Source organism: Scyliorhinus canicula, chromosome 3 (assembly GCF_902713615.1).
Source record: "Scyliorhinus canicula chromosome 3, sScyCan1.1, whole genome shotgun sequence".
Classification (NCBI taxonomy): Eukaryota; Metazoa; Chordata; class Chondrichthyes; order Carcharhiniformes; family Scyliorhinidae; genus Scyliorhinus; species Scyliorhinus canicula.
In genome coordinates, this window is record NC_052148.1 from 157673484 (window position 1) to 157699294 (window position 25811).

General features: G+C 47.0%; 1 protein-coding gene across 1 annotated transcript in view; it reads right to left on the minus strand.

Moving 5' to 3' along the window:
- Nucleotides 1-5514: 5514 nt before the first annotated feature.
- Nucleotides 5515-25811, minus strand: part of LOC119963046 — a 125581-nt gene continuing 105284 nt past the window's right edge. Inside the window, exons 9-13 of the mRNA XM_038791555.1 lie at nt 17869-17987; nt 13707-13842; nt 12077-12159; nt 10207-10354; nt 5515-6471 (exon numbers count right to left, since the gene is read on the minus strand). Coding sequence (XP_038647483.1) covers nt 6433-6471; nt 10207-10354; nt 12077-12159; nt 13707-13842; nt 17869-17987 — 525 coding nt within the window. The 3' untranslated portion in view covers nt 5515-6432. The remainder of the gene's footprint in view (nt 6472-10206; nt 10355-12076; nt 12160-13706; nt 13843-17868; nt 17988-25811) is intronic.

Here is a 25811-nt window from a genome sequence, read left to right on the forward strand (position 1 = left end):
TAACCTGCACGTCTTTGGACTGTGGGAGGAAACCGGAGCACCCGGAGGAAAGCCACGCAGACACGGGAGAACGTGCAGACTCCGCACAGACAGTGACCCAGCAGGGAATCGAACCTGGAACCCTGGCACTGTGAAGCCACAGTGCTATCCACTTGTGCTACTGTGCTGTCCTGTCGTGTATGAAGGATCTGACTGAATTTCTTTGAAGGGGTGATAATGGCCTATTCCTGTGACATACACATTGGAACCTGAAATATATGAGAATAACTAAGGAATAGGGTAGGGCCTATCAGGGAGGTATGTGGTAACTTGTGGGTTGATTCAGAAGGTGTGGGCAGGATTTTCAATAAGTACTTTGGCTTTGTCTTTACTAAAGAGAGGGATGGTTCAGACATTCTAGTTAAAGAGGAAGAGCGTGAAATATGAGATAAGCATTAAATAAGCACAGTGAGAGAGTTAGTACTGGAGGGAGTGGCATCCTTGAAGGTGGATAAATCATCAGGGCCAGATGGATTGTATCCCAGGCTGCTGAAGGAAGCCATGGAGGAAATAGTGGATGCTGAGGATCATTTTCCAATCCTCACTGCCACTGTGTGAAGGGGAGGGCAATGGGGGAATGGAGAGTCGCTGGGGTAGAAGGCATTGCTGTTTTTCAGTCTCACGCACTCTCCTAATGCCTTACAGACATTGAACGATATGGACGATATTTTAGACCCCACGGAACTTGCCCTAGTGATGCTGCTGGCAAGTCGGGCAGCCAGGCCCTAGAGAAGGTGGCGGGAGCAGCAGCGTCGATGAGGGCTCGAGGTGGCGGCCCATGTGCAGGGCCCCGCCCTCCACCCTGAGGTCCTGGCCGTTCATCAGGCCAGGGTGAAACCCAGAGGGGGGGGCCCGCGTCGGCCCAAGATGTACATGCGTCACTGGCCTTTCAAGCAGATGACGGGCAGCGTGCGCCACAGGAGGCTCTACCTCAACAAGCAGACAGTATGGCACCTGTGCCATGTCCTTGCAGATGGCCATCATCATTGCCTGCCTCCCCCATCCCTCTGTGCCCCCCCACCCATCCGTACCCCCCCCCCCCCACCCATCCTCCATCCCCTCTCCCCAACTTCCCACCCTCCTATGGTCTGTGTTACAGAAATCCGGTACACCCTACCCACACACACCAGGCCGTAGCGGAAGACCCTGCTCACCGGACCCCACACCCTGCTAGGTGCTGGGACTGTGTCGGCACCATCAGCGGTCACTATCAAGAGGAGGGGATAACTCACAGAGAGCTGAGCCCTGGTGCTCCTCAATCTATGCCAGGGAGTCCCTGCTGACCGGATCCCACATCCTTAACCCAACACCTGAACATAATGTCACCTGGACCAGGCATAGGTCCCCTCCCCATTCCATGCATCCATCCTGTGGACGTGGCCAAGACCCCGGCGCTGGGGCCCATCCCCTGCATGTTCGGATGTTTTCACCTGCAGTGTTCAGACACAGTGTCCAGGTATCACAGTCTGTTTGGGATGCTCGGCAAAAACTCCCACATACTACACGGCATGGCTACCCACGGGAATCCACTTGGGATGTGTGAAGTGCTCACTGAAATACGATTGCCAATTCTCTATTAGCTACAGCCTTCAGCCACACGGTCAGAGGTCTCCGCGATCAGTGAGATTGTCGGTGGGTTAGGTAGGCAGGGACTAGGGTTGCCTCTGGAACGGGTACCCACAATCCAGGGATTGGCATTGTAGACTTGTGCACAGTTGCCCCCCAAACAGAGACACCCCTCCCCAGTCCCCAACCGAGGCTGGACCCCGACCCCCAATTAACTACCCGTTCTCTCCCCCCCCCCCCCCCCCCCGTCCCCCCACCGCTCTCCCTCCCAATGAGCACAGGGGCAGTGAGCCCAGTCTCCCGGCCTCTTTGCCTGTGAACAAAGGTGGCTACTCGCCACCTCGGGTCCCCACAGCAGCCCATCCGCCAGGTTCATAGTTTTAAAAAGGAGTACTAATCAGCACCCACATTACCACTTGCTGGGGAGGCGGTTAGATCACGCGAGACCATTGGATATGGGATGGCTCCTGGTAATTGCATGGAAATCGGTCTGAAGTGGTGATTGTTTGTCGTCACGCTCCGGCAGGATCCCAATATTGCCTACGGGAACCAGCCGGTTGCATTGCAAATGGTTTGGCGCCCAGTACTCATTTTTGGCCTCTCCTGCTGTTCATCGGCCTCGTCGCGCTCTCGCTCAAGTGCAACAAGGCCGCTGAATCACACCCTTGATTTATCAAAAGTAGTGAGTTTAATATTTTGAAAGAATGAGGAGACCCCAGACTGAAGATCTGATTCCATACGCCCTCCATCACAAAGGCTGATTACATCTACTTATAATGTTGCCCCTGCCCGGTCTATTTGTCGCTGATACCCCCATTGAACCCTTTGTCACCTTCCACTTGGCTACTTCAGCATTTGCCTGGATGATATCCCAGCCTTCATAAGCTTTATTTCATCTAACGTTTTTATTTGTATCCTTTCCTGAACCAAATACCTTTCAACAATCACTCCTACATTGACTCCTAGATCCCCAATACTTAGATTGAACATTCTCGTGCATCTGTTTGAATATCTCCATTGCCTAACCCTTACATATTACGAATATACAAATTAAGAGCAGGAACAGGTCACTCTGTCCTTTGAGCCTACTCCGCCATTCAATAAGATCATGGGTGATCTGATTGCAACCTGAACTCCTAGCCTCGATAACCTTTTAACCCCTTGCTTAACAAGAATCTATCTACCTCTGCCTTAAAAATATCCGAAAACCCTGAGAGTACCAAAGACTCACAACCCTCAGAGAAAATATTTCTTCTCATCTTTGTCCTAAATGGGCGTCTCCCTATTTTTAGACAGTAAACACCAGTAATGATAATAATACAATCTTTATTAGTGTCACAAGTAGGCTTACATTAACACTGCAATGAAGTTACTGTGAAAATACTAGATTCTCCCACAAGAGGAAACATCTTCTCCACATCGACCCTGTCAAGACCCCTTGGAATCTTCAATCAAGTCATCTCTTATTCCTCTAAACTCCAGCGGATACAAGCCTAGCCTGTCCAACCTTTCCCCATAAAGCAACTCGCCCAATCCAGGTATAAGTTTAGTAACGCATTTACATCCTCCTTTAAATATCGGGACCAATATTGTACCCAGTACTCCAGATGTGGTCTCACCATTACTCTGTATTACTGAAGCATAACCTCCTGACTTTTGTATTCCATTTCTCTCGCATTAAATTATAACATTCTATTAACTTTCCTAATTACTTGCTGTACCTGCATGCCAAGCTTTTGTGATTCATGCACCAAGATCCCTCTGCACCTCAGAGCTCTGTAATCTCTCACCATTTAGGTTATGGGCACGATTCAGCAGACTTGAAACTTAAAAAAATATAAATTTAAAGGTCCCAATTATTTTTTTTCCAATAAAGGGGTAATTTAGCCTGGCCAATCCACCTAACCAGCAAATCTTTGGCTTGTGGGAGTGAAACCCATGAAGACATGGGGATAATATGCAAACTCCACACGGACAGTGACCCAGAGCCGGGATCGAACCCGGGTCCTCAGCGCCGTGACAGCAGTGCTAACCACTGTGCCACCCAGCAGACTTGAAGTCTGGTTTTGGGCGGGGTGTTTCTCGGCGGCTGCTGTGCCAAGAATTGCCAGATATTCACCAGCACTTTGCTGTTTTTTGGGGCTTCGGGGTGTCTCTCCTCAGTGAGGCTACACTTTAGTAGATTTCTTGCACTGGTGAGCTGGACTCGCCAGCAGGAAAGGCTCCTTGCAGATTGGGAAGTCATTTTGACCAACAGTCCTGATCTCTGCACACCCTCCAACCTACTAGTGATCCCAACCAGCCCCCCCCCCCCCCCCCCCCCCACACCCCAATGGCCAAGGCCCTCCTGGAGCCCAACCTCTAGCAGTGCCAACCTGGCATCTTGGCTCTGCCAGCTTGACACCTGGCAGTGCCACCCAGGGGTCTCTAATGGCCTGTGAGATCCCCGAGGTGCCATCATGCCTGGTCCATGTTCATGGAATCCACTGCTAAACGGCGCCCGGTTGAAGTCTTGCATGTGGAGCCATTGACTCTCGTGAGCCGGGTGAAAGCAGCGTCCGAGTATTAAAATAAGCCTGATGGCTTAGATCTCGATCGTGCCCAGAGCGCTTTAGGTGACTCACGATCAGCCCAGTGCAGAGCCCGATTTAGGACTCTCAAGGGATTCAGCCATTGGGCCTGGCTGAATGATACACGGTGGCTGCATCGCGCTCAATATGTTTATTTTTAATTTTTCATGGCAAAATGGACAATTTCACATTTTTCCATATTATTATCCATTTGCTAGGTCTTTGCCCAATCACTTCATCTATCTATATCTCTTTGTAGCCTCCTTATGTCCTCCTCATAATTTACTTTCCTACCTATCTGTGTCATCAGCAAATTTAGCAACCATACCTTTGGTCCCTTCATCCAAGTCATTCATATAAAATTGTAAAAAGTTGAGGCCCCAGCACTGATTATTAAGATCACCACTTATTACATCTTGCCAACCAGAAACAGTCCGATTTGACTCTGCCTGATTAGCCAGAATTTTTCCAGGCGCCCTGCGAGAACATTTTCAATAATAGCTTATAAGGTTTCCTCTATTATGGATGTTCAGCGAACTGGCCTGTCGCTTTCATGTTTCCGTCTCACTCCCTTTTTCAAAAAAGGAGTTACATTCATTATTTTCCAATTTCGTGGAACCCGCCCCCAGTCTCGGGAATGTTTCTGTAAACTCACCAATCAAACCCTCCATTCCTCTCTCACCAGCCTTTTAACTATTTTATTGCCTTTGCTCCAACATTGATGATCATGTTTTCAAAATCTAGGCGTCAGACTCTGGAATTTCCTCCTTAAGCCTCTCTGTTCCATCTCCTTTTAAGGCCTTGCTGAAAATCCATGCTCTTCACCAAGCCTTTGACTTACTACTGCTAATAATTCTTCTTTTGTCTCCGAATAGTTTTGTCTAATTTCATCTCCAAAGTGCCGATCTTCCACATGCAATCTGCTATATAAATACGAGTTGTTGAAAGTAAGAAGAGTACCTTCAGACCTCAATGTCCAGAAGCACTTTACAGCCAATGAAGAATTTTTAAAATTGCAGTTGCTGTTATAACGTAGGGAAATGCAGAAGTCTTTAATTTTAAACAGAGTAATGTGCTACAAATTTTAATGTCACACTTGGATATTTAATGCTGTTTTTTCAAAATCACTGGTTTGAAATCTTGGAATTCCCCACAAACACCATCACCATAAGGACTGCAACTGTTCAAGGAAAAGGGCCACCATCATTGACTCAGGGTAATTAGAGATTGGCAAGATAGCCAGACTTCTAAAGCTCCTCATATTCCATGTACAAATATAAAAATGTCTTCACAATGATATGGCCTTGCTGAATTTCTGAATGAAAGGAAGACATCCATGCTCAATGTAAAATAATGATTTTATTGTTTACGGAAAGGAAATATGCCACATATACAATAATCATGCTTGACATAAACAGATGCCTTTTCCTAATTTAAACTATGAAATCAAAAATATTGCATATGAAGTAATCTGTTTTAGAAGTGTATAAATCAACAGAAATTTAGTGATTTTCTTTATTCACTTCAGTGAAAAATATTGTAACAGAACCTTAAATTGCAAATCTAGAATGAGCATCTTAGTTACTGCAGTCTTCTCACTAGCCTATTTTCTAAAATCTAAACAGCTTAACAAATCAAAATTAATACTAAAGACGTACTGTGTCGTTGATCCATTAGATATAAAAAAGGTATAAATGCATATAATAAAATGTTAAAATCTTTTGTCAGCAAGACCAAAAGAAAACAAATATAAAATTCACATCCACGGTATGTAAGGTAGGTTTTGCCAAGCTTTAGAGTAGAAAACATAGAAATAAGAGATTGTAGCAACTTTGCAAATTGTGCCATCAGATCCCAAGCATGAGAAATGGTTATGATCTCATTGATCATAAGGAAATGAGCAATTTCCAGTCTCATATCAACCAAGTCCCTCTCCTCTGCATACTTTCAACATCTTATATAAAATTTAAGTTCTGAAGCAAAAGTTCTGCACTGCAAAGAAAAAATGCTTTCAATATATAGTGCTTCTGGCTGGCTAATGTTAAAAATTCCAAAGTTGGAAGAAACAATCACAATTCAAGTCCTTTCTATATCATGTGATTACGTACAACACTGGGCTTAAGCCCCACTAGAGGACTTCAGAAGATACTCTGGGCAGAGATTTTAGTACAGTATTGAAAGAAAACGTCCTTTACTACTTTCTCAGAAAATGTACTAAATTCAACTCTGCCAAGGCCGTCCATATCCCATTTATGACTTAAGAAGTGGTCCTTGAGCCCTCCAGTGCAGCATCAACCTGGAAATAAATATATATAAGTTTTCAATTAGAATAGTCTGGACAGTCAGTCTGTCGAACACAGTCTGGACATTAGACAAAGGTGATGGGAACAGGGGCCTGTTCCAGGAGCCTTATCAATTGGCAGAGCATATTGAAAATGGGTGCATGCACAACCTATAATATAACATCATATAACAATAACTCATTATTTTTCACTTAATCAAATACAACCCCTGGGGTATGTCCATTTTAAGGGAAGTTAGGAATGGACATTCATATACAACAAATACATTTTTAAAAATTGTGTTGCAAGCAGGAAAACGTAACATTTAAAATCTATGTTATTAGAGACATCTAACCTAGAAGATGAAGTTGGATAGGATTAGTTAGATGTAGAAAGATAAAAGGAGGCTCCTGTGGAGCATAAAACCCTACATGTGGAGTTGGGCTGAATGACCTATTCTTGTATAATAAAAGCAAACTACCACAGATGGTGGAAATGAAATGAAATGAAAATCGTTTATTGTCACAAGTAGGCTTTAAATGAAGTTACTGTGAAAAGCCCCTAGTCGCCACATTCCGGCGCCTGTTCGGGGAGGCTGTTGCGGGAATTGAACCATGCTGCTGGCCTGCCTTGGTCTGCTTTCAAAGCCAGCGATTTAGCCCTGTGCTAAACTAGCCCCTGAATCGGAAATAAAAATCAGAAAATCACTGGATATACTCAGGGGGTCTGGCAGCATCTGCGGAGACAGAAACAGAGTTAACATTCTGAGTCCAACATGGCACTTCGGCCTTTTCTGTCATCTATATCGCATGTAATTTTGGTCAATTTGACAGGAAAGGATCCACCAAAACTAAGGAAAAATCCCATCACCTGAATAATATTTTTGAGGCTGTTTGAAATAGGGTTGTAATATTTTATCAATCCGCCACTGCATACCAAAACCTGCATAAAAACAATTTCTTGCCACAAAAGGCTCGATTCGCTGGCCGTGTTGCATTCGAGCGAGAGCACAACGCGGCTGGAGAAGAGAATCCCGGGAGAGACCTCCTGTGGGACTCCTGGCAGCCTCCGTGCCTCGCAGGATTCACCCAAGTCCCCCGAAGCGTTGGAATCGGAACTCTGCCCTAAAGGGGCCGGACAAAACGGCGCTCGTAGAAGTTGGTCTTAAATCTATTTATGGCCTACCTACCCAGTCTACACCAGCCTTCCTCAATTCTCCGGCCTCCCCAGCGAGGCTGCAGTCAGGCGCCAGTCAGTACTGATCCACAAGAATGTTTACCAGGTGGAAAGTCACCTCGGAGGGTCTCCCAGGACATTGGAGGCCCCTGGGCAGTCAGGTCAGTGCAGGGTGGCCCCCTGGAATGTGGACACCTAGGCACTGTCCAGCTGGCACCTTGGCACTGCCAAGGTGCCCGGGTGGCACTGTCCGGATGCCACGGTGGCAGGGAAAGGTTGCCACTTCCAAGTGGGCCATGCTGATGAAAGGAGGGTGGAGGGGGAGTTTGAAAGATGTGGGTGTGCAGGGCAGGTAAAGTAGGGGCCTCCGGGAGGTTGGGTGTAGATGGGTGGGGGTCATTGAAGGGAGGGGCCGCTGTAAGCGACCCCCATAGTGGAGTGTCCTCACTTGGGGGGTGTGGGGTAGTGCCCATGAGTGTGGGAGACCCACATGCTCACCTAGCGATCGGGATCCCCTTTCAAAATGGTGGCCCAATCTGAGTTCAGCCCCACAGTGCTGAAAAAAATTCTAAAGGTGTGATCTTCCCAAAGGGGAACAAAGTCACCGTGTGTCCATGTTTAGCAACATGTTTCCGGCACTCGCAGTGCTGAGAAACACATGGCTATTCAACGCCACTTGCTTTGAATAAGGGGCCTGAACGAAGAACATGCGGACGAGGCCGCACATAGCCCCATTTTGTACAGTGGGGAGCTCTGCTCGCCAGAACTCCTCATTGTTGCAAGATATCGGGACGTCATTTAAAAATTGCATCCCAATCTCCGAGGCCCCAAAAAGAATCCCGACCTCTCCCCCCCCCCCCCCCCCCCCTCCCCTCGCTCCAGCCCGAACGCAGCATGGGGTGGTCTCCTGCTTCCCTGCCATCCCCCATGCACCCTCAACACCCACAGCGGGCAACCCCCATCCGATCACGCATGCGTAGAAAATGCCATCTTGGCACCTTGGCAGTGCCAACCTGGTACCCTGGCAGTGCCCCTGCCAGCTGGCTGCTCATCAGGAAACCTCGACAGTGCCAGGCTGGCACCCAGATGGCACTGTTAGTGTGGCAGGCTGGCACTGACATGGTACCCAGGTGGCACCAGCAGTCCTAGGTGCTCAAAGGCCATGGAGCTGAGGGCCTCCAATCCCGTTGGAGACCCCCACGTGTGGTGTTCTGTCTGGTGTCCATCTGGACCAGTACAAAATGGCACTTGCCCGATGTCCACGAAGCGAAGGGATTACCTCGGGAATCTGCATATTAGAGTGAGTCTTTCTGCCTCACTCTAACATGCAGATTTGCCAAAAGGCAATCCCATCCATTGTTGGCAGAATTCCCCTTGCAATGCGTCGCGAGATTGCGTTGAATTTTGTGAGTCGTTGGGAGCCGGGTAGATCCCAACCACACTGCGCCACGGCGAGATACTTTTCTGGCGCAGCTTGGCCAGAGGTTCGTGCACTATGTGTGGACTAAACCAGTGAGAAGCTCCCCAGCGCCCAAAAAAGTGACTAAAGTGTCATTGGACTGCGGTGGAGAACTTTCCAGCAAAGCCGACAGGAAGCTCCCTGAAAAGACCGCCAGAAATGAAATTAGAAATTTTTTCCGAGAGTCGTGCCCAAAGTGACAGACCCACAATTACTATTGCTACTCTTTTGTGCTTTAAACAAAAAACTCAATAGTATCTCTATGCTGTTTAATTTATATTCTCTTTGCAAATGTAACACCTGTGAAAAAAGTCAGAAAAATGTTCAAAGGTTATAAGGAAGATTTAAGGAAGAAGGGGAAAGTTGGCGGGGTTTAGGGAGCATAATTCTCGCAATTGAAATCGTGGGCACTGGAATTTGAAGTGTGAAGTCAAATGCCATTCACTCCCTAAGCTGGAGTGAAAAGCTGTGCACCTAACAGCCTTTTTGTGCATTCTCTCTTTAAAATCATCCTATTCTATTAACTTTTACAAATAATTATTTACATTTAATTTTCTGGTGGTTTTTCTGAGCATACATTTGGTCGCTTTCCTTTCAGCATAATTACTATACATATGTTCATCAAAACAGAAAAACATATCACAGAAACACAGGAAACATCTTTCAGCCATTCAATGCCTTTCTGCCATTGTACATTGAGGAGATGGAAACTGGACAAAACCTCATCTTTGTCATGCAATAAAGCTTGTAACTATATTAACTGGAAATGTAGTAAGTAACTTACAGGTTGGAAGTAACTGATTTGCTTTGCACCTTATGTAATGTCAATTTTGGGCATGTTATTTACTTTAAAAAATGTTAGAAATAAGGTACATTTTGGGGGGGAAAAACATCAAGTTTTACTTCATCTGCCATATGGAGATTTTAATTAAGCATTAATTCACTTGAAATTGAGGATAGATATCGAAGTAAAGGAATGAGCCCTATCAGAAATCAATTGCACACATAATTTCAAATGAAATTGTTTGATGTTTGTTTCCTTGATTAACACACGCAGCTAGAGTTAGACTGTTTCTAACAAGTCGAAATTTCAACTCATGAAATTCTAACATACCATTTTGATCATATCGCCAACGCTAGACTTAAACTTTTCAATTTCATTTCTTTTGAATTCGTTTTTCAGCGCTGTGGTCACCAGCTGCCATATTCTTGGCTTGGGATTTGCGCCTCGGGTCTTCATCCTTCCTGCGAAGGATTTCCATCTAAAGTGTAAAAGTAGTTCATCGTTAGCACATTTTACATAACAAAACGAGAGCATTACAGAACATAATTTCATTATATTGGTTAGTGAGTAAACTGAAGTGGGGCCAGCCGGGTGTTATTTAATTTTGATTTATGTCAAGGCAGGTTCTTTGGCAAAGTTATTTAAAAGATAGTTTAAATTATGGGGTAGGATTTACCGGCCAGCCGTTGCGTGTTTTTTGGCGGCAGAGGCGGCCCATCAGCGGGATTTACCGACCTCGCCATTGTCAACAGGATTTCCTGATGACTGCACCCCTCGTCACCGGGAAACCCGTGCACCGGCACGGGACCGGAATATCCGTCGTGAACTGTCAGTAGATCACGTCCATGATTAAAGTAGAGCACAAAATACAACACAATTCCCTCTGACTGTTTTGAAAATGTATAACTACAAACAAACTAATGAATTAACAGTGTTGTAGTTTTGGGGTTTTTTTTAGGTTTCATCTTGAAATATCCACGATTACTCAGATGACATGTATGAAGTGAGATGGAAAATGTAATGCCGAGCAAGGTTTTCAAGGGTTTAATTGAGAACAATGGACATTCTTATTTTCAGTGTTCACCTGAATCTCTGTTCAGCTCGATAGCTTGCAGCATTTACCAATGAGATTGGGAATTTGTAAGTTGAAATTGTCAGGGCATACCTACCAATGGAAAGAGAATATGCTGGAAAGACTCAGCAGGTCAGGCAGTATCTGTGGAGAGAGAACATTTCGACTCTGAAGAGTCATATAGACTCGAAATGTTAAATCAGCTTCTCTTTCCACAGATGCTGCCTGACGTGCTGGAATAGTTCCAGCATTTTTTCTTTTTATTTCAGATTTCCAGCATCCAGTTTTGTTTCTATAATCTTACTAATGTGGGGTAGACTTGAGAGTACCATAAATCTTACCCCTCATGCATTTATGAGTGCTGTTGCAATAAAACATAGTTGATATGATGCAATTAGGCAGTTCCATGGCACAATAATAGATAAAATAGATCTTGAAAGAAATAAAAACTTTCCCAATGGTGAATAAGTTTTGAGGGATCAGAATGTTGTAGAGTAACCAGCAGTTATGTACTCTTGTAGTCAAGATGTTGCTGTGACTCGTCCAATTCAGCTTCTGATTAGTATTGATGGTCAGGGACAAAATGCTATGCTTGTCTCCTCTGTATCATGATCACCCCTCTTCTAGACACAATAAGGATTTGGCAAAAAATATAAGCAAGTTACTGCGGATGCTGGAATCTGAAACGAAAGAGAAAATGCTGGAAAACCTCAGCAGTTCTGACAGCATCTGTAGGGAGAGAAAAGAGCTAACGTTTCGAGTCCGATGACTCTTTGTCATAGTTTTGACAAAGAGTCATCTGACTCGAAACATTAGTTCTTTTCTCTCCCTACAGATGCTGCCAGACCAGCTGAGGTTTTCCAACATTTTCTCTTTCATATAAGGATTTGGCAATTCCTTGTTACACAGTTCACCAGCTCCTAATGGTTCTCACAGGAGAAAAATGAGATTTTCCGAACTATGCTGCAAATATGTGAGACTCAATTACTGGGACCAGAGCTTTCCTGTGAAAATCTGGTAAAGTAAGGGATGGTTGAAGGCAGTGTCCAGAGTTAGTTTTTCAAATGAATGAGGTAAGGAGTTGAATATAGCTTTCTATGTAATTACCTTATGGTTTTAGATTTTTACCTTGCGTCATGAAGGTCGTGTTTAAGCTTGTACTCAAAGTCATTGGCTGCTTCTAATACTGTTGTCTTAAGGTCTTTGGACACCTGAATAAACAATAAGAGTTGGTTTTCCAATAGAACCGTTGTACAAAGAAAATATTCAGAGCCCTTCCTTTACTGGTAAAGGTTTCATCTCACTGACACTCAAAAGATCATAAAGAGAAGTATGAAGAGGCCATTCAGCCCATTAAGCCTGCTTGACCATTCAATGAGATCTGATCATGTCTGATCTGATAAAAGCCTTCACTAACTCCACTTTACTGCCTGCCCTTGGAGATCAAGAGTCTACCTTAGCCTGGAATGTATTCAATGATTCAGCCTCCACTATTAATTGTTTGAATTAAGGTTAAGTGTACACTTGGTGGAAAGCACCCATTGGATAATTGTGCACATATAAATTGGTTGCACCTTTAAGGGGATTTCAATTAGTTTATTTGTCAAAAGAATATAAAGAGACTTTTTAAAATATTCCTTCATGGGATGTGGGCATCGCTGGCTGGACCAGTATTTATTGCTCTTCCCCAAGGGCATTTAAGAGTCAACCACACTGCTGGGGATCATGAGTCACATATAGGCCAGAGCAGGTAAGGTTGATAGATTACCTTCCCTGAAGGGCATTAGGGAACAAGATGGGCTTTTTAACGACAATGGTTTCATGATCATCATTAAACTTTTTAATTACAGATTTTACTTAAATTCAAATTTTTACCATCTGCCATGGTGGGATTTGAACCATGATCCCCAGAGCATTATTATGCTGGATCTCTGGGTTACTAGTCCAGTGACAATACCACTATGCGACAATACCACTACGCCATTGCCTCTGGTGGGGTGTAGAGTTAGAAACTAGCCATTTGTAGTGTCTCACATTGCAAATAATTCTGAAACTGCATAAAGATTTGCTTCTGATCTCCGTCTTTAACAACTAGCTAGAAGAATTTTATCATGACATTGTATAGCCATGCCCCTGTGCTCGTGCACGGCCTATTTTACGAAAAGAGCATTATCCCAAGTGAAAGAATCCAGTTCTCATCAGCGTTCTGCGAGACAAACATCACCTTGAAGCAGCTAGGTGCCAGGTCAAATATTCATCCTTTGGAGCAATGTACAGAGAGAACACTGGGTAAGTCACTGATCACAAGTGAGTAAGGCCAGGATCAACGGTTTGTGATTATGCTCTGTGTTAGGATTTACATAGAAACCAATAACTGAGAAAAAGAAACAATTGGCCTCAGTTTCCTTGATCAGGATGCGGGGAGAATTGAGTCATTTTGGGATTTGGAAGAGGATGGGATCTGCAGAAGGAATGGGGACGATAAACTTTGAAATAGACTTTTAAAACAACAGCCATGGAAAGCACAAGTGGCATCAAGGAGATAAATGGGAAAACGAGGAAAAGCAATACATAGGTTACTTCAAAATAATTGGAGTAAGGATTGAATAAATGCATAAATAATTCATAACAAAACTGGAGATTTGGTTATATTTACAAATATGGATCAATATAATAACGGATACCTAAAGTGAAATAATCAAAACAGATTGTCACATACTAATACATTCAATATGTGCAAAATAAAAGAACTAAATACCCTTTCTTTCGCTTCTTCAATACTTTTCATACCATAAACTTTCTCTAAAAGGTATTTCAGAGATGGTACGAGTGCTTCATTGAACAACTTTTGTAGCTTTTTTCCATTAAATGGAAGTCTTTTCTTGCCCATATACCTTTGAAAATAATAGTTATGATACAGAGTACACAGGTTCAGGAAGTGCTACAAAAGAAATATGGAATAGATCAGCAGAAAGGTGAACATTGCAACATTTCTCTCGGCATTAATCGATAACTGTCAGACATTGTAAATGTAGAAACTCCAGCATAAAGGTAAATGGCCAGTGCCACTACTACTCCTACATAATGATTTTATAATAATAATCTTTATTGTCACAAGTAAGCTTACATTAACACTGCAATGAAGTTACTGCGAAAAGACCCTAGTCGCCACATTCCGGCGCCTGTTCGGATATACAGAGGGAGAATTCAGAATGTCCAAATTACCTAGCAGCACATCTTTCGGGACTTGTGGGAGGAAACTGGAGCACCCGGAGGAAACCCACGCATACACGGGGAGATTGTGCAAATTCTGCACCGAGTGACCCAAGCCGGGAATGGAACCTGGGACCCTGGCGCTGTGAAGCAACATTGTGAGTACCATTTAAAGGCAGGTGACTATCCTATTTTGTTCAAAGGAATTGTTGAAATGAAAATTGCTTAAGCCTCATTTTGCATGTCCCACTTAAAATTAGCATCAATTTAGTGTTGATGTGTTCATTCTAGTCACAAGCTGACCAACACCCACTCCAACAGATTATCAGTTCATTTATCTCATTGCTGTTTTGAGGACCATAATGTTGGCAAATTGTCTACTGCATTTTATACGTTCCAACTACAGCTTTACTTAAAAAGTCATTTATTGGCTGTTAAGTGATTTGGATATCTTGAGTGCATTAAAAATGTTCTATAAGACTTCCGGTGCTGGCCATGGAGTGAAAGGTCGCACATTTGGCTGCTCCCGCCCTTGGTGGTTTTTCTGTGGCTTTTAAGCTGGATTTCCACAGGGATTTTTCAAAAACAAAGGTGTAAAAGTGAGAAGAGAAGGAGGTGACCACTGGTTTTGGAGCTGCGACCAGGAGAAAATCGAAAAAGGAGGAATCAAAAGTGTGTTGGAAGCGAGGGCTAGAGTTCGAAGGAGGCAATGGCAGGGACGCAGGGTCTGACCTCGCCAGCTCAATGATCGATGGACCAGTTGGTGAACTTCTTGACTGAGAAGTTCACTCAACATCGCAAGGAGTGTGCGGAGAACCTGGCGGTGGATTTGATTAGGGCGGTGGTCGACCGTGTGGAGGAGAGATTGACCCAGGGACAGGCAATCCATAGGCTGGAGGAGCTGGCGGCAGAACAAGAAGAGCAGTCCACCGCGCTGGCAGCGGAGATCGGGATGCTACAGAAACAACAGAAACGACTGCTGGAGAAAGTGGAGGACCTGGAGAACCACGCTCGGAGACAGAATATCCGGATCGTTGGTCTGCCAGAGGGGAAGGAAGGATCGGATGCCAGTGCGTATGTGGGGAAGATGCTGGAGAAGCTGATAGGGAAGGGTGCGTTCCGCAAGCCGTTGGAGGTGGACCGGGCCCATAGAGCACTTATGCGTAAGCCCCAGGGCCGTGAGCCCCTGAGGGCGATGGTGGTACGACTGCATCGGTTCCTAGATAAGGAACGTATCATGAGATGGGCCAGGCAGACGAAACGGTGCATGTGGGAAGATGCTGAGATCCGGTGTACCTGGACTAGGGAGCAGAACTCGCAAAGAAGAGGGCGAGTTTTAGGTGGCCCTGTATAAGAAGCAAATAAAGTTTGGACTGCTTTACCCGGCCCGTCTATGGGTGACCCACGAGGGTCGGAAGCTGTACTTTGGCTTGCCGGGGGACGTGACGGACTTTATGAAGGACAATAACCTGATGGGAAAACAAGGACCTTGAACCTTGACTGTGGAGAACTGAGTTAGAAGTGATGTTTTGTCTTGTAAAAACCTTAGTCTTTTAACTTTGAACATCGCAAATTAAATTACAAAAAGTTGTTTGAGATTCTGCATGTATAATTCCTTTTTCCTTTTTTTCTCCTCGATTTGTTCCATCTGGCTCTGTTCGAAGACGTTTGACTGGATAAGATTTTATTAAGGGATATGGGGTGAGCCTTTGTGCTTGGATGTTGGGAGCAATTGTTTGTCTTTTGTGCTTTTTGCCATTGTCCTGGAAACGAGTGGGATGGAGGGGAACCAGCAGGTGGTAGGATGCTAGACGCCAGGTCGGGAGCTGCCAGGCTAGTTGGGAGGGCTAGTCCACGGAAGCAAAGTGGGGGGTGAGCTCAAAATTAACGTGGGAGGGGCGATGGGGGGAGGCCGTTCAAAAGAGCCCGTGTGTTCACACACTTGAGGCAACTGAAGGCGGACGTGGCTATGTTGCAAGAGACGCACTTGAAGCTGCGAGACCAAGACAGACTGAAGAAGGGTGTTTCATTCAGGATTAGACTTTAACACAAGGGGGGTGGCAATTCTGGTTAATAAAAAGGTGGCATTCGAGGTGGGAAGGATAGAGGCAGACCCGGGGGGTAGATTTATTGTGGTCAGTGGGAAGCTGGAGGGAATGGCTGCATTGTTGGTGAATATATACTCCCCAAACTGGGATGATGTTGCATTTGCCAGGGGGGGGCTGGGGAAAATTCCGGACCTGGACTCGTACCAGCTGATTATGGGGGGTGGGTTTAACACGGTTCTGGATCCGAGACTAGACCAGTCACTAAAGTGCTGTCAATTTCCAGTTGAGTACTTCAAAATCACTCGAGTGAAGGAGGCGATGGGAATGCACTTAACTCTCTTTGAAGTGGTTGATGTTTGTAAACACTGGTCAGATCACTTCAGAGTTATTGAACCATGAAGGAAGGTAAATGAAGCAAGGTTCACAGCTGTGTGTGTGTGGAAGCTGTCAAATGTGTGGCTCGCCACTCAAGGATCTGAAGTTTAAACATAGGTCACTGCTTTCTCTTTCCAGGAATTGACATGTGTGCTTCCTCAGTCTGAGCCAACAGGTGTATTGCCCAGGTGAGTGTTACAGCAGTAATTGTTTTTCACTCTAGCTTCCAGACAGGGGGTCTCTTTTCTGTGGGGGCCTTCCCAGACAGGGGGTCTCTTTTCTGTGGGGGCCTTCCTAACAGTTCTCTCTGTTTTCATGGGGGCTTGCAGACAGGGATTTCATTTCTCTTGGGTCTGTGAGGGGATCTCGGGAGGGGTCCCTTCCTTTAGGGATTGTCGGTGGGGATCTGCCTATTTAAGGAGTCTCTGGGGGTCCCACTATTTAAGAGTATCTGTGGGTCCCTTTCTTTAGGGCGTCTCTGGGGGATCCCCTATTTAGGGGACTATCTGGGGGTCTCTATTTAGGGTGTCTCTGGGATGGCTGTGGGAGGGGGTGGTCTGGTGGGGGTGGGGTGGGCAGTTCTAGCATTGTGTGGGGGGAGAGGGTGGCCCTCAGATGGACTTTGGGGCCAATACCTGGAGTGATTCCCAGCACAGAGGACCGGAGAATCACGCGGGAGAATATGGTGCCCAGCCTGTTAAGTGGATGCAATTTGGGTCATTAAGACTCATTTGCATCCTCCTCCCACTGGTGTGCGGGCACGAACCTCGATCCCGCTGCCAGCAGACAGCCGGAGCATCCATTTTTTTCCCCGACGCCCAATTCTCCGCCACATTGGGAACCCCACTACTGGCGACGGGTGGCAGAGAATTTTGCCCATTAACTCTGGGAAATTACTTATTGCCATTCAGGTCTCCCAGGTACAAAGTTACTGCCCCTCACCATTTCACCAGGAGAGATTTAAAGGACAGTGGCTACAATACCTGTCGGCCCAGTGATAATAGGAAGTCAAATAGCTTTTCAGTAAGCTAATCATAACTGGAATGTTGATGGGATATTAATCATCCCCCAATTATACTTCAATCATACTAGCTCCAACCTATTGTGTAGACAATGATACTGCCATAATACTGAAAAAATGGGATCTATCACTATCATGTTTGCCCCTAATAAGAGGAAGAGCAGGAGCAGGAAAATATCTGAATGAGAGGTAATTTCACCATCAATTTGACTGTGTTCAAAATGTTACAGATATTTAATTTAAAATTTTTTAAAGGCACTTACCAGTCAATACCAGCATCCAATTCCTTTTCAGCTACCAACCTTACAATCCTTTGCATTTTGTCAGTGTCTTTTTCAAAATGTTGGGAAAGAAATTTACTAAAATCACCAATGGCAGTTTCCTGTAGGTAAAAAGAGCCAAAACAACTTATGGGAAATGATACGGCAACGGTTAAAAGAAATACTCCGTCTGCTGAAAGAAGAAGAAATACAACTAGAATGTACATTGCTCCATCGTTAGCAAACATACAGGCAGATTATCCTGTTACTGCAAAGTGTTGCCAGATAGTTTGTGATGGACATCATGATCTTTTCTGATGTATGACAATGTAAGAAGTCTGGAGGAACTAGTCCTTTATTCCTTTTTTTGACATGATGGTGACACTCAAACAGTACTGCTCCATTTGTGCTGGAGTCAGTGAATAAACTCGGTTGGGCAAAGTAATGGCCAGAGGTTGGTTGTACATGAGATGTGCCTTTAGATCATGATAGAGGATTTGTGGGGTAGAAAGGATAGAAATGAAGGTCAAATGAAAGCCACAGTGTGGAAGCACTTGGGGAAAGCAAAGTCACATAATTTTTTTTACTCATTCATGGGTCTCTGGGGAAGCCAGTATTGCCCATTTCTAATTACCTTTGAGTCAGATGGTGGTGAGCCACCTTCTTGAACCACTGCGGTGTGTGTGGTGAAAGTACAGTGCTGTTCGGCAAGGAATTCCTGGATTTTGACACAGTGATGATGAAGGGATGGAGTTATATGTCCAAGTCAGGATGGTATGTGAATTGGAGGGGAACTTGAGGGACAGCAGTGTGCTTGTTGCCCTTGTTCTTGTAGATAGCAGAGGTTGCAGTTTTGTGAGGTGCTGCTGAAAAATTGGGCGCATTGCTGCAATATCTGGACAGCATGGTAGCACAGTGGTTAGCACTGTCGCTTCACAGCTCCAAGATCCCAGGTTCAATTCCCGGCTTGGGTGACTGTGCGGAGTCTGCAGGTTCTCCTTGTGTCTGCGTGTGTTTCCTCCAGGTGCTCTGGTTTCTTCCCACAGCCTTAGGGCATGCAGGTTCATTGGATTGGCCATGCTAAATTGCCCAGTGTTCAAAGGGGTTGGGTGGGGCTGTTGGGTTACGGGTATGGGACGGAGGTGTGGGCTTTAGTGGAGTGCGCTTTCCAAGGGCCAGTGCAGACTCGATGGGCCGAATGGCCTCCTTCTGCACTGTAAATTCTATGTCTATGTATCTTACGCATGATATACATTGTGCACACAGCTCACTGGAGATGAAGGAAGTGAAAGTTTAAGATAGTGACTGTGGTATCAATCAACAATCCCTGCAATTTTGTTTTGAGTGCACAAGCAATTTCTTTTTTTTTTTCACAAGCAATTTCTTTAAGTGTGCAGCCTCTTTTAATTTTTTTTTGTACGGTCAGGCATATGTGGTAAAGGGACTGGCTTATGCACAGACAGCCTGGAAACACATTGGTTGGCAAGCAGTTTAGAGGACACATGGATGACAATCCAGCAGGCTGCTTTGTCCTTGATTATGCTGAGCTCCTTAAGTGTTGTTGGGAGTTGCACCCATCCACACAAGGAGATAGAATTCCATCACATTCCTGCCTTGTGCATTGTCAATGGTGAACGCACTTTGCAGAGTCAGCACAAAATACACATCCTGCGACCCACTCTTGTAACTACAGTATTTATAATTTTGTTATGTTTCTGGTAAAAGGTATCCTCTCAGATTAGGGGCGTTGATTTGTCAATGGTATTGCCATTGAATGTCATAGGGAGGTGGTTAGACACACTCTTTGGAGAAGATCATTGCCTGGCACTTGTGTGGCAGGAATGTTACTTTGCCACTTGTCAGGCAGGCCTAAATGTTATTCAGGGATTGCTGAATGCAGGCACAAGGAGTTCCAAATGGAACTGAAAGTTATGAAATCATAAACGAAAACCCCCAAATCTGACCTTATGATGGAGGGAAAGTCATTGGTGAAGCAACTGAAGATAGGCCTATGATAATTCCTCATTTAATATCCTGAGGATCTCTTGCATAAATCTGCATCACAACCACAATCACCTTGTACTCAATATGACTTCAACCAGTGAACAGCTTTCTCCTGATTCCCATTAACTTCAGTTTTACTGGTATGCCATAATGCCAGCCATTCTCAAACACTTCCTTGATGTCAAGGGCAGTCCTTCTCACCTCACCTCTGGGATTGAGCTCTTTCTCCAGATTTGGACTAAGGCTGGAATGGAATCTGGAGCTGAGTGGTCCTGGCAAAATCTAAGCTGAACATTAGTGGGTAAGTGCTGTTTTATGTCAATGACACCTTCCATTACTTTGCTGATGTTAGAGAGGAGACCGACAAGACCGTATCTCACCAGATTGGATGTGTCCTACTTTTTATGAACAGGTAAAACAGCTTGGCTAGAGGCACAGCTAGTTCTGGAACTCAAGTTTTCAGATGTTATCAGGCATAGCCTTCATATAATGCACTCAGACATTTCTTAACACACATACAGTGAATTGAAATGGTTAAAGACCAGCTTCTGTGATGCTGGAAACCTCAAGAGGAGGCTGAATGGATTAGCCACTCAGTCCTTCTGGCTAAGTATGGTTGAAAATATTTCAGTCTTGGATTTTGAACTCACATGCTGGATTCTGCCATCATTGAGGATGGGGTGTTCATGGAGCCTTCTCCTCCTATTAATTGTTTACTTGCCCACTAACTTTCACAACTGAGCTACACAGCTTTCATCTCCTCCATTGGTTGGTTGCAGGGATGCTTAGGATTGTCCAAAGCATGTGGCTGCATTCTTCAGTATGCACAAGTATTGTAGTTTTAAAGAATGGACGCAATAATTATACCTGGTGCTACTCCTGGCATACACTTTTTTAAAAAAAATAATTTTTATTGAAAAATGTTGAATTTATACAACAATAACGCACCATAGTAAAATACCGAAAATAACAATAATATTAACAATCATAAACATTCGCCCCACCTCCATGAACAACACATCATTTTACCAACAACGCAAATTAACATAATATAAAGTTACAGAATAGACCCTACAATATGGAACAATGCCCCCCCCCCCCCCCCCCCCCCCCCGGGTTGCTGCTGCTATTGACCAAGATACCTATCTTTGAGCCAGGAAGTCCAGAAAAGGCTGCTATCGTTTCTAGAACCCTTGTATTGATCCTCTCAGGGCAAATTTGACCCTTTCCAATTTTATAAATCCCGCCATGTCACTGATCCAGGTCTCCACACTTGGGGGCCGTGCATCCTTCCACTGTAGCAGAATCCTTCGTCGGGCTACTAGGGACGCAAAGGCCAGGACACCGGCCTCTTTCGCCTCCTGCACTCCCGGCTCTACCGGAACTCCAAAAATCGCGAGTCCCCACCCTGGTTTGACCCTGGATCCAACCACCCTCGACACCGTCCCCGCCACCCCCTTCCAGAATTCTTCCAGTGCTGGGCATGCCCAGAACATATGGGCGTGATTCGCTGGGCTCCCCGAACATCTGGTTCAGCACCTGTCCTCACCCCCAAAGAACCTACTCATCCTAGTCCCGGACATGTGGGCCCGGTGCAGCACCTTAAATTGGATGAGGCTAAGCCTCGCACATGAAGAGGAAGAGTTGACCCTCTCCAAGGCACCCGCCCAAGTCCTGTCCTCTATCTGCTCCCCGAGTTCCTCCTCCCATTTAGCCTTCAGCTCCTCCACTGACGCATCCTCCACCTCCTGCATTACCTTATAGATGTCAGACACCTTCCCCTCTCCGACCCACACCCCCGAAAGCACTCTGTCCATCGTCCCCCACGAGGGCAGCAGAGGGAATCCCTCTACCTGTCGCCTAGCAAACGCCTTTACCGGCAAGTATCTGAACATGTTCCCTTGGGGAAGGCCAAATATATCTTCCAGTTTCCCCAGGCCCACAAACCTCCCGCCAATAAACAGGTCCCTCAATTTGCTGATGCCCGCCCTTTGCCACCCCCTAAATCCCCCATCCCTGTTCCCCGGGATGAACCGATGGTTGCCACGCAGTGGAGCCTCCATCGAGCCCCCTGTTTCCCCCCCCCCCATGCCATCTCCACTGTCCCCAGATTCTTAGGGTCGCTGCCACCACCGGGCTCGTGGTAAACCTCTTAGGGGAGAGCGGCAACGGGTGCCATGGCACCCAGGCTCGTACCTCTACATGACGCCATCTCCATTCTTTTCCACGCCGCCCCTCCCCCCTCCATCACCCATTTACGCACCATTGACACATTGGCCGCCCAATAGTACCCCAGAAGGTTGGGCAGCGCCAGCCCGCCTCTATCCCTCCCTCGCTCCAGGAACACCCTCTTCACCCTCTTCAAAATACTGCTAGTCACTCTCCTAAAAAAGGCCCTGGGGATAAAGATGGGCAGGCACTAAAAGAGGAACAAGAACCTCGGAAGCACCATCATGTTGATAGACTGTACCCTCCCCGCCAACGATAATGGCAGCATGTCCCACCTCTTGAACTCCTCCTCCATCTGATCTACAAGTCTGGTGAAGTTATGTTTGTGAAGAGTCCCCCAGTCCCTGGCCACCTGCACCCCCAGGTACCTAAAGCTCTCACCTTCCCGCCTAAGTGGGAGCCTACCAATTCCTTCCTCCTGGTCTCCAGGGTGCACCACAAACACCTCACTCTTGCCTAAATTTAATTTATAACCTGAAAAGGTCCCAAACTCAGCTAGCAACTCCATCACTCCCGACATCCCTCCCACCGGGTCCGCCACATACAGTAACAGGTCATCGGCATACAACAACACCCTATGTTCCTCTCCACCTCGCACCAAGCCTCTCCACCTCTCTGAATCCCTCAACGCCATCGCCAGCGGCTCGATTGCCAGTGCAAACAACAAGGGGGACAGGGGGCAACCCTGCCTGGTCCCTCGGTAAAGCCGGTAAAGTACTCCGACCTCCTCCTATTCGTGGCCACGCACGCCATTGGGGCCTCATATAGCAGCCTTACCCATCTAATGAACCCTTCACCAAATCCAAACCTCCCCAACACCTCCCATAGGTACCCCCACTCCACTCTATCGAAGGCCTTCTCTGCATCCAGCGCCACCACTATCTCTGCCTCCCCCTCAATCGCCGGCATCATGATGACATTCAACAATCTCCGCACATTCGTGTTCAGCTGCCTTCCATTCACGAAACCTGTCTGGTCCTCGTGCACAGCCCCTGGCACACAGTCCTCTATCCTGGTGGCCAGGATTTTTGCCAAGACCATAGCATCCACGTTGAGGAGAGATATGGGCCTGTATGAACAACACTGCTGGGGGTCCTTGTCCCTCTTTAAAATTAACGAGATCAGCGCCCGCGACATTGTCGGGGGCAAAGTCCCCCCTTCCCACGCTTCATTGAGTGTCCGCACCAGCAAGGGGCCCACTAGGTCCACAAACTTTTGATAAAATTCCACCGGGAACCCATCCGGCCCCGGTGCCTTCCCTGACTGCATCTGCCCGATCCCCTTAACTAGCTCCTCCAGCTCAATCGGCGCACCCAACTCCTCCACCTTCTCCTCCTGCACCTTCGGGAAAGAAAGCCCGTCAAGGAACCGCTCCATTCCCCTCCTCTCCCCCGTTGGCTCCGACCGGTACAGTCCCCCGTAAAAGTCCTTGAAGACCTCATTGACCTCTACCCCCTTCCGCACCACATTCCCACTCTTGTCTCTCACTCCAGCAATTTCCTTAGCCGCATCCCGCTTACGGAGCTGATGAGCCAACATCCTACTCGCCTTTTCACCATGTTCGTACACTGCCCCTTGTGCCTCCGCCTTTCTAGTGGTCAGCAAATCAAATTTAGCCTGCAGTCTGCGCCTCTCCCCAACAGTCCCTCCTCTGGTGCCTCTGCATACCTCCTGTCCACCTCCAGCATCTTTCCCACCAGTCTATCCCTCTCACTCCTCTCGCTCCTCTCCCTGTGTGCCCGGATGGATATCAGCTCCCCACGAATCACTGCCTTCAGGGCTTTCCAGGCCATCCCCACCTGGACCTCCCCCGTATCATTCACCTCGAGGTACCCCTCAATACTTGCCCGGACCCTCCTACACACCTCCTCCTCCGCCAACAACCCCACATCCAACCGCCACAACGGACGCTGGTCCCGCACCTCCCCCATCTCCAACTCTATCCAATGCGGAGCGTGGTCGGAGATTGCAATGGCCAAATATTCGGCCTCCTCCACTCTCGGAATCAGTCCCCTACTCACCACGAAGAAATCTATCCGAGAGTAGACTCTACATACGTGGGAGAAGAAAGAGTACTCGCGTGCCCTCGGCCTCACAAACCTCCATGGATCCACCCCACACATCTGATCCATATACCCTCTCAGTACCTTGGCCGCCGCCGGCCTCCTACCCATCCTAGAGCTGGACCGATCCAGTGAAGGATCCAACACCGTATTAAAGTCCCCCCCCATGATCAGACCTCCCGCCTCCAGATCCGGGACCCGTCCCAACATCCGCCTCATAAAGCCCGCATCGTCCCAATTTGGGGCATACACACTAGCCAGTACCACCTTCTCTCCTTGTAGCCTGCCCCTAACCATAACATACCTACCCCCCTTATCCGCCACCACCTCCGATGCCTCAAACAACACATTTTTCCCCACCAGAATCGCCACTCCCCGGTTCTTCACATCCAACCCAGAGTGGAAAACCTGCCCCACCCATCCCTTCGTCAGGCGGACCTGGTCCGTCACCTTCAGGTGGGTCTCCTGAAGCATTGCCACATCTGCCTTTAGCCCCTTCAGATGAGCCAGTACCCTCGACCGCTTCACCGGCCCATTCAACCCTCTCACATTCCAGGTGACCAACCGGATCAGAGGGCGTCCCGCCCCCCTCCCCCGTCGACTAGCCATAGCCCGTCAACTGCCCGCCCCAGGCCAGCACCCCCTGCCCGACCCAGTCCCCACAGCGACAACACCTCACCTCTGTCCCCCCAGCCCCCACCAGCTCCTTCCTGACCCTACCAGCAGCAAACCGGTATTCCCCTTTCCTCCCCTCCCTTCCCCCCCAGGCTAGGAACCCTCCCAGCCGCGAACCGTCCTCCATTGTACTTCCGTGGGTCAGCTAACTTCTGCTGACCCCGGAAACTCCCGCCAATAACCCGACCCCTCCAAAAGTGGGATCATCCCCCATCCTGTCCCTCCTCCAGGCACCGCTCCAGCGCGGGGAAGAACCAGTTAAGGCCCCGCCTCCCCCATCACCATCTCCGCCCCCCAGCCCCGCAGCGCGGGAAACCAGAGGAAAGCCCGCGCTTTCGCACTGCCCCACCACACCCTTCTGACGCAGCTCCCAAATACCAGCCCCACTCCATACCCCCAACCCGACATAGAATACAACAAACCCCCCAACCCTCCCCGCAAGATACACAACTCAACCAATGCCCCACAGCAGAAATAAAAACATAGCAGAACAACACCCCCATAAATAACCATATCAAAATTGCAAAAGTACAAACAAAAAAAAAGAGAACACAGCAACAGCAGAATCCAGAGCTAAAATAATACAACCGACCCCGCAACCACAAACCCCGAGTTCAAGTCCAGTTTCTCCGTCTGCACGAAGGCCCACGCCTCCTCCGGGGAATCAAAATAATAATGCCAGTCCGAATACGTTACCCACAGGTGCGCGGGCTGCAACATTCCGAACTTTATCTTTATCCGATTAAATCCGGACCGCCGCTTAGCCACCTCCACATTCCAATCCTGGTAGATCCGTACTACCCCATTCTTCCACTTGCTGCTCTTCACCTTCTTGGCCCAGCGCAGCACACACTCCCGATCACTGAACCGGTGGAAGCTCACCAGCACCACACGCGGGGGTTCATTTTCCTTAGGCCTCCTGGCCGGCACTCTGTGTGCTCCCTCCAGCTCCAAGGGCAGATGGAAAGACCCGGC